At 33.3% G+C, this 10,238-nt stretch overlaps 1 protein-coding gene across 1 annotated transcript; it reads right to left on the bottom strand.

The window, feature by feature from the left end:
- Window positions 1-1,457: 1,457 nt before the first annotated feature.
- gmppab (GDP-mannose pyrophosphorylase Ab) lies at window positions 1,458-9,485 on the bottom strand. The gene is made up of 12 exons (XM_051111492.1): window positions 9,206-9,485; window positions 8,871-8,968; window positions 8,663-8,766; window positions 7,941-8,133; window positions 7,035-7,094; window positions 6,765-6,895; window positions 6,518-6,652; window positions 6,340-6,437; window positions 6,164-6,210; window positions 3,164-3,256; window positions 2,892-3,060; window positions 1,458-2,220 (listed from the first exon to the last, which is right to left on the bottom strand). The coding sequence occupies exons 1-12, from the start codon at window positions 9,243-9,245 to the stop codon at window positions 2,120-2,122; spliced, it is 1,269 nt and encodes a 422-aa protein (XP_050967449.1). The 5' UTR covers window positions 9,246-9,485; the 3' UTR covers window positions 1,458-2,119.
- Between the last annotated feature and the right edge of the window lie 753 nt (window positions 9,486-10,238).

Raw genomic sequence — 10,238 nt, 5'->3', positions numbered from 1 at the left:
TAAACTCGGAATTGTAAGAAAAAAAATTTGAATTGCAAGAAATAAACTCACAATTCTGACTTTTTTTGCTCAGAATTGTGTGATAAAACTCACTATTGTGAGTTATAAAGTCAGAATTGCAGGATATATACTCACAATAGCAACCCCAAAAAAAATTCTCAGAATTGCTTGTTTGTATCTTGCAATTATGACTTTTTTTTTCTTGCAATTCTGTTTATATTTTGCAATTCTGACTTTGTAACTCACAATTGCGAGTTTATATCATGCAATTCTGCGGGGGAAAAAAGTCAGAATTACGAGTTTGTATCACGCAATTCTTAAAAAATCTTTCGCAACTACGAGAAAACAAGTCAGAATTGTGAGACAAAAAGTCAGAATTGCCTTTTTTATTTATTATGGCGGGAATGGGCTTTCATAGTAACAGGCTTCCTAGGGCTTGATATGCATAATACGGGGCTTTTAGTAGTTTTTGCGGAGAACCTTTCCATGTGAACGAGCATCATTTTGACAACATTATAGTCTGTATATAAAACTTTTCAAAAACACAAAGAAAAAACTTTTCCATTTTTAGCAGGTCTTTGTCATGTAATTGCACACCCAGGCCAGAAATTAACTTAACACAATTACACAATATTCTGATCAAAGATACTTGCCTTTGGTTTTCAGCTTCTAGCTGGGCCTTCTGATAGATTCTATTCCGCTGCCGTGTACAATATTGTGTTGCGAAGTAAGTTGGCCAACCGCAGAGTGCATTAATGCTCAACCATTTTTTCAGTGTTTTTGTTCTTCATTTTTCCTATCAAGATTTTGCTAGAAACTTCGTTAAATAATTATAAGACCAAAACCTTCCAGCTTTGCGGTGAACCACAACATTACAAACTTTTATATAAAGCAAACAGCAATTTTTCCGTTGTATTTTTCTGCAGGATCATGGGTAGTGTAGTTCTTCACTAAGAATTGCACTGTTAAACTTTATTTATTTATTTTTTGACAATATGATGCAAACCGGTGCAGGCTTATTAGAACTATATATCTTTGATAAACAACTTAACAGCTCCTGGTAGATCTGTCTTTAAAGGCTTATAAGTTACAGTTAGAACTCATTTAAATTAATAGATTTTTAATTATGGTGTTACCAACAATTGTTTCCCCCCAGAAAATCAGGTCTCCTTATGCAATAACTTTGAGAATGTTGTCTCTCCAGAAACATTTTTTTAAGGCAAAATGTGCATTTACCAATTTTATGTTGAACTTATTTTTTTCTTTAACAATATTTGTTTGCCATTGCTTTCCCACTGTGATACTCTGCAGACGCACGCTAACTCAATTAAGATGACATTATTATAATTGGTAACACAAATATTGTATGATAACATTGTAGTAATACTTTATTAATATAATACTTATATAGAATATATCCTGTCAAGTTATTTTTGCTTCTTCAAAGTTGCCATTTTGCCAGAGAGATTCATCCAAGAAATGTAAAGTGATAAGATCTTTTCTAAATCAAATAAAATATAAAAGCAATTCAGTTTGTGCTCAAAGGGGACTCATCAATTTGTCATAATAAAACTCCACATGTTGTAAAATCTGGTGATTTTAATACATGATTGCAACAGAAAAGAGGAATAATGAAAAACCCCTAACCTTTTTTGTTAAAAAACTAAACCTTATCACCATCCTTTTCCACTCCTGCCAAAAATATGTCTTCAAATCTGTCAGTTTCTAAAAAAAAATACTTGTTTGCTTACTCCTTAATTTAATGAAAAGGCAATACAGGTATGTGTGATTTGTAATTAAGAAATATAAGTAAAATAACACTAAAATCTAGTGTTGTGTTACTGTGTGTATGTAAGGCATACATAGGATGAGCCATTAAATACAAAATTCCCATCCCTAAAATAATCAGGAAAATACCTCAATGAACCATATTATTACTGCAATACATTTTAACCACACAAGTGGATTCCTTTTCTCAGAACTGTAACTATCAAATACATACACAATGATAAACATTAAATAATAATAAACAATACTATGTGCAATCTTTAGGCTATTTACTTTCTATATGACCTATTTTACAGTGTTTATTCAGAAATGCATTAAAGGAAAGTGTCTTCTATAGGATAATCTGGTTTTGGAAGCTCCTGTTGAGATCTTTATGAGGCAAGACGATAGAGTTTCGAATGATGACCTCTGATGGAATATTCACATTGCAGCCTAGAAGAAAAATATAGAGTATAGATGGTCAGACAAACTTCCTGTTGTAGAAAAACTGTGCCTACATGCATGCAATATTAACTTCTTAAACAACAGCTCCACCTTCTGGAGTAAACAAACCAGTGCATCCTATTTTCTTTTTCAAGAAATTAGTACTCAAAAAGGATGTATTAATCTGATCAAAAGTGACAGTGAAGACATTTGTATTGTTAGAGATTTTAAATACTGTATTTTTGTCAATTCACCAAACAATTTTGAAAAAATATACCACTGTTTACACAAAAAATAAAAAGCAGCATAACAGTTTTCAACATTGATAATATAAAAAAATTCCTTGAGCACTAAATGAGCATATTAGAATAATTTCTGAATGATCACGACACTGAAGACTGAAGTAATGGCTGCTGAAAATTCAGCTTTGCCATCAAATGAATAACTTTAATTTTAAATACATATTAAAACAAAAAAAACTGTTATTTTAAATTGTAATAATATTTCCCAATATTACTGTTTTTTCTGTATTTTTATCAAATAAATGCAATGTTGTTGTGCATTCTTTCAAAAACATTACAAATCTTTTAAATAGTTATATTATATTATATTATATTATATTATATTATATAAGTTATCTATGTTGCCACTAGATTGCAATAGAGGCAAGATCTTCCTACCAAGGATGGTGATGGATGGGGTAAGACCTCCATCTCTGAACAGAGTCTCGCTGTCAATCTTGGCATACGGGTCGTTGGGATTGGGGTCACTTGGAGTTCCTTCCACTCTTGCCCATTTCCCCACTGTACTGTCCCACCCAACAATACTGTTCAACACACAACAGTGATCCTGAAACAGAGACCCATATATTTAATAATGATCAGTTTCACTTTTCTTTCTAAAAGCAGTTTGCAGTTGTTGCAAATGTGAACAAAATAGTGACCCACTTCACCTGTAACACAGCTCCATGTAAAACAATGGACTCCCTCACTCTTACGCCTCCTCCAATGGTCACCCCTTTGCCAATGGAAACATTAGGACCCAACTAAACAGAAAGAAAGAAAATGAGTACAATACAGAAACATATACTTATATAAAGTGCTGCTTAAAAGTTTGTGAACCTTTTAGAAATGTCTATATTTCTGCCAGTGTTCATTTTGTCAATGAAGACGACAACAAAAAATATTCGATAACTAACATTTTTTCTGTGACGAAGACAAGATGTTGATGAGCTAAAACTAATATCCGATGATAAAAAGTATGACAGAATTTATGCCGCCTCTTCGATAACAAGACGAGACGGGACGAGAATGTTATTTGAGGACTAAAGGACATTGAAAATACATCCTATAGGCTTACCGTCCTCTTTCAAAATGTGCGTCTCTGTCATTAGATTGCAACTGGATAAGGGGCGTTTGCATGTCTAGTCTCAGTATGGCAGCCGCAATGGAAAGAAAAGCAAACTTGCGATCTGAAACAATGGCTGCAGCACCTGAAGGGCTAGGGATAGAGTCAACAGATGTCCCGTTTTCCCCGGTAGTCACAATCTGTTGTCGATTAACTTGTCGATTAACTTGTCGATTAAAGTTAGTGAAGGCAGGATCGCGGAAACGCGCTGATAGACAAACACCAGAAGTGCTCTCTCTTGCGCAGGCTCCACTTCTTCTGTTCTCTGATAGCGCGCTATCAGTCCTCAGTGCTCAGATGCACACACAGTAGTTCAAATGTCTATTATGTTGAGTATCTCATGTAAATTGTGTAAGTTATGATTTAAGTGAACATAAACAGGTGGGTAAAAACTGAATGTCCCAATATTACATGCGTGCCTTCCGTCTTAAATGGACAGCATTCCTAATTAAATACCTATCTGTGATTAATGTTAACCAACAAAAAATGTTAAATAAATGTATAGCCTACATGTTAATTAAACTTACTGTATCTGAAAAATTAGTTTAATTTGTATCTCTAGCATATTTGTCTTATTGTGCCTCTTTTTCAAAAAACATAAATTCTATATATATATATATAAATTAACAACTATAATTATAATAATTATATAATAAAGTACAAGTATAATAATAAGTACTCCTTTTTCCATACTGTTAAAGGGATAGTTCACCCAAAAATGAAAATTGTCATAATTTATTCAAGTTTTCCCAAATTCAATCCTTGATTCAAATTTATCATAAGCTTTGAGTGTTGTTTAAAGAATTCATGATTATTTTTGTTTGAAGACTAAAATAGCTACCACAATAAATGCTGGAAACTTCAGTTTGACTAAAAGTAATGATTAAAAGTTGACAAAAATGCAATGACTTTTCGTCGACTAAAACTATGAAAGACTCAAATGACTAAAATGTGACTAAGACTATTAAGCATTTTAGTCTCAAGATAAAGACTAAGACTAAGACTAAATCAAAAATGCCTGTCAAAATTAACATTGATTTCTGCATAAATATAGCGCAAAACATCATCAGATTTTCAAGTCCCTAAAGTTGACAAAGAGAATCCAATCAAACAAACAAGACAAAAATATATACTTTGTCATTTAGTTATTAAGAAAAAAGATCCAGTGTTAAATATTTGCGAAAAAATGTGAATCTGTGCTTTCAGTATCTGTTGTGACCCCTTTTTGAAGCAATAACTGCAAGTATCGGTTTTTGTAACTACTGATCAGTGCTGCACTACAACTTGTAGGAATTTTAGCCCATTCCTTAGTAAGAAACTCTTGAACCCTGTGATGTTGATGTTTCCTCCTAAGAACTGCTTGCTTCAGGTCCTTCCACAACATTTAATTAGATTAAGGTCCAGACATCGACTCTGCCATTCAAAAACATTACCTTTGTTCTTGTTTAACCATTTTTTGGTAGAATGATTTTTGCGCTTGGGGTCGTTGTCCTGCTGCATGACCCACTTTCTCTTTAGATTTTAGTTCATGGACAGATGTCCTGACATTTTCCTTTAGAATTTGCTGGTGTAATTCAGAATTTATTGTTCCATTAATGATGGCAAGTTGTCCTGGCCCAAATGCAGCAAAACAGGCCCAAACCATGATACCACCACCATGTTTCACAGATGGGATAAGGTTCTTCTTATGCTTTTTGTTTAAACCAAATATTATATTTTGGTCTCATCTATCCACAAAACATTTCTCCAATAGCCTTCTGACTTGTCCACATGATCTTTATCAAACTGCAGACAGGCAGCGGTGTTTTTCAGAGAGTTGCGGTTTTCTCCTTGCAACCGTGCCATGGTTGTTCATTGTTCTCCTGATGATGAACTCATGAACTTCAACATTAACCAATGTGAGAAAAGTCTTTAGTTGCCTAGAAATTATCCTGGGGTTCTTTGCAACCTGAGAAACTATTATAAATCTTGCTTTGGAGTGATCTTTGTTGGTCGACCACTTCTGGAGAGGGTAACTGTGGTCTAAAATTTCCTCCATTTGTTCACAATCTGTCTGACTGTGGATTTGTCCAAACTCTTTAGAGGTTTTGTAACCTTTTCCAACCTGATGAGCAACACCAACTCTTTTTCTGAGGTCCTCAGAGATCTCCTTTGTTTGTGCCATGATTCACTTTCACAAACATGATCAGACTTTAATAGATCCATGTTCTTTAAAGAAATCAGGGCATAAACTGACACCTAATTGTCATTCTATTGACTAAAAACACGTCTGAACAGAAAGACCCTAATTTCACCTTCAAATTACCTGCTAATCCTAGAGATTCACATACTTTTGCAACTCAAAAATATTTAAGAATTAATTAATTTAATAATTAATAAATGACAAAGTATATATTTTCATCTTCTTTGTTTAATTGGGTTCTCTTTGTCAATTTTCAAATTTGTGTGATAATCCGATGAACTTTTTGGTCATATTTATGCAGAAATATAGAAAATTCTAAAGGGTTCACAAACTTTCAAGCAGTACTGTAAATACAGTACTTACCACAGCAGAGGGATCAATGTTTGAGGTAGGGTGGATATAAACATCCCCTGAAGGTGGAAAACAAATTTTCAGTGATCTTTTAGCTTTATGTAATTATATAATACAGCTATTGAGTTATATATTTACATAGGTAAAGTGTAAAATCACATCTTAAAAGAGCTAAACATGCACCATACCAATAATTTTGGGGGTTCCATCTTGGTTTGTAGCCAGTCGCTCAGGATGTGTCTTATGATACTGCTTGAGGTACAAACGACTCGCATATATTGCTGACCTGTATTACATTATATAACATCATGTGTAAGAAACAGTGGCAGAAAGGGGAGATAAAAATTGAGAGAAAGGCAGATTTACCCTGCAGACTTTATCTGACTCCAGAAATGCTGTGTTTTGTAGACAAAGAGTTTTTTCTGTCCCGCTAGGGTTGTAAAGATGTCCTGTTCTAGCCGAATCACCTCTGGCATCTGCTTGCCATTAGTGAGCTCTTCCCTGTGGAAAGACGTAACTCATTTCAGTACAAACAGGTCAGACTGACCTATTATTATACACGTAAATCTGTCCGGTGAAGTGGTTTAGAGGCTGAATTATCAGTGACACTCACTGGATCCTCTCTTGCTGGTTCCTCTGGAAAATGTTCCCAATATGACCAAAAATATCTGGTGTGAACAAATAGATGCCACAGCTGATAATGTCACTTACAAAAGTACTGGGTTTCTCCACAAAATGGAGCACCTGAAAGAGAATTAGTGATATTCTGTGAATAAGTAAGCAAAAGTTTGTAATGGCTTTTATGAATTACAGAATGTTTGTCCTTCAGATCATATAAATTAGTGAACAAGGAAGCAATCTCGTACATCTTCATTTATAGTACCTCATTTGTCTCATGGTTTTCCACAATGCAGCCGTAGTTCAGAGACTGTGTTCTATTGGCCTGCAATGACAGAAAAAACAGAAAGAATTCTGAAACAATTTACCACTGTTTCCACAAAAATAATAATCAGCACAACTGTTTTTAGCATTGACTTAAAAAAAAAAGTTTCTTAAGGCCCCAAATCAGTATATTAGAATGATTTTTGAAGGATTGTGTGACACTGAAGGCTGAAGTAATGGATGCTGAAAATTCAATTTCATTTTAAAATATTTAAAAAAGAATGTTATTTTTAAAATTTTAACAATCCATAATACAACTTTTACAGTATTTTGATTCAAAAAAACCTTTTGCAAAGACATTAAAAAACAATTTAAACTTTTGAACAGTACTTTATATTATATGTGACTCTGTCCAAGTCATAAACTGCACAGGTATATTTGTAGCAATAGCCAACAATATGGGTCAAAATTATCATTAGGATAATAAGAAAAGATCATGTTTCATTAAGATATTTTGTAAATTTCCTACCGTAAACATATCAAAGCTTAATTTTTGATTAGTAATAATGCATTGCTAGGAAACTTAATTTGGACAACTTTAAAGGCAATTTTCTCAGTATTTTGCACCCTTAGATTCCAGATTTTCAAATAGTTGTATCCCGGCCAAATATTGTCCTATCCTAACAAACCATACATCAGTTTCAAAAGCTTATGTACTCAGCTTGTATAAATCTAAATTTTAAAAAATTGACCTTTATGGCTGGTTGGTGGTCCAGGATCACATTTATTATATTATATTATATTATATTATATTATATTATATTATATTATAGTAGTAAGATATTGGATTAAATTCCCAAGATAAGATCATATTATCCGCTTTCTCATGTACTAAACTTAAACCTACTGTAGTTCCCAGTAAGACTCCGCAATGATTCTCGCCATGTTGACGGTGGAACCGGAGCATTTCCTGCAAGGGGAACTCGGAGCATACATCAGCATTCATTAGGAAAAATGCAGCCGGACCCCCAGACAGGATCTGGTCACGAAAGTGATAGATCCCACCACCTGTACCCAGGGCAGCAAACTCCTGCAGGTACCTTCAAATTCAAAAAGAAAGAAAAAAGTGTGTTTAAGTCTACGTGTCTGACTAGTTTTTAAATTACAGCACTATCAGATCTATGAGACAACATATATAATAAATAGGGCTGGGAAACGATTAATCGCGATTAATCGCATACAAAATAAAAGTTCGAGTTTGTCTAATAATGTGTGTGTACTGTGTGTAATTATTACGTGTATATATAAATACACATAAATTAATGTATATATTTAAGAGAAATATGTTATTTATGTACAAAATATTTTTATTTATATATAATATGAATTATATATAAATTATAATAAATGCATATACTTGTAAATATTTCTTAAATATATACATGAATGTGTTTGTATTTATATACACTTAATAATTACACACAGTACACACACATATATTAGGCAAACTCAAACTTTTATTTTGCATGCGATTAATCACGATTAATCGTTTCACAGCCCTAAATGAGACAAAAACAGTTTCAATTTATCCTTATTTAAAAATATCTACTGATCTGAACTCGTTTCTACCTTATTTGGATTTTAAACTCCTGCTGGGCAGAAGAAATGAAGCGGTTTAGCTCATCATTGGGTTGAAAAAACCCTGTGAGTATTATCTCCTTCATATCAGGAACCTGTAAGAGAATAAAACATGGTTTCAAAACATATATTGATGACTGTGAATGATGTCCTATTTTAATGCTTCACATATGATCTAAACATAATCAAAGTGTCTTACTTGAGCACAGGCTTCTATGTGATGCTGCAGCATGGGAACCCCTGCCACGGGGAACAGTGGTTTGGGCACCTCGAATGACAGGGGGCGGAACCTGGTACCTAAAGGGCACATTAATGAAATGCGTTTTCTATAAAGTTTTAATATTCATATTTCACCGTATTCGCCTCTTATATATTAAGGACAGATTAATTTTGTACAACTAATCTGAGTCTATCGGACGCTGTCACGTAGCTACGTCCTTTGCGCCACGTCATCGTATGTGATAATGTTGTTAGGGTGTCATTCATCTTTCATTCATGACATTCGCACAGTTAAAACAATAAGACATGTCTCACCTTTTTGAGGACCCCCAATTAGGATAACCGCTTTTAACATCTTTCAGTTATGAGGCAGAAACTCTTCAAGATGACTGAATACTGATTTATACGCTGATAATATCACGTCCAGTTATAAATTTACTTCATGTAAATCTGTTTATTAAAAATGAATGGTTGCAAGTTTTGTTTACGTAATAAAAAAGCTGCTTCTGAGGCAAGTTTTTTCTAGAAACGCGAAACTGAGTCCGAAACTGAACTTAACCGACCAGTTTCATTAAATCCGTTCAGTACAGTAATGCGGAAGTGTGTGTACAGTAACCACGCCCACTGTGACGTATCTGCTACACTTACCAGATGCAAGGTCAACTTCTGTACAGAATGGTCCAGTTGTTCATATTTAGGTCAGACGAGCATTAAATAAGACTTAATAAAAACTACAATTCCGTCCTCGTGATTCTCTTATATTATAAACAGATTATAGATGGATAACAGACAACATTTTTTTAACGTTTCACATAAGGACAGTTGGGTCTAAATTATCTACCACAAGATGGCAGACCTAGTCTTTTTTCCACATTCTAGTCTTATTTACAACTATCATAGACTGCTTGGGTCAGTAACATATTAACGATGTTTGAGATCATAAAAAATAATGAATATAAAAAAGAAACTGTAGTTTAAAACATATTTACGAAGTTGTTTGTTATATATATTTTTAAAATGTTGTTTTATAACCTACATTTATGTGCATTTCACCAACATTTAACATTTATAACAATTTTCTAATGACTCTAAAATGTAAAATGCTTGACTATCACAAACTAAGTATTAAAATACTTTCCTTGGCTCTTGAATAGCCTACTAGTGAGTGCATAACTTTATCATTTTATTAAAAAAATTATATATATATAATTAAAAACAATGTTTGAAGTGTGAATTACAAATTAAATGTATTTTTAAATAACTTTGTCAGTATACCAAAGCCATATTAATAGAGGTTTATATATTAATAGCAACTAAGTTTAGCTGTAACAAGTGCCATGAATCATGA

This window comes from Labeo rohita, chromosome 6, assembly GCF_022985175.1.
Source record: "Labeo rohita strain BAU-BD-2019 chromosome 6, IGBB_LRoh.1.0, whole genome shotgun sequence".
NCBI lineage: Eukaryota > Metazoa > Chordata > Actinopteri > Cypriniformes > Cyprinidae > Labeo > Labeo rohita.
Note: the sequence above shows the minus strand (reverse complement) of the source record. Positions and strands in the feature narration are given on the sequence as shown.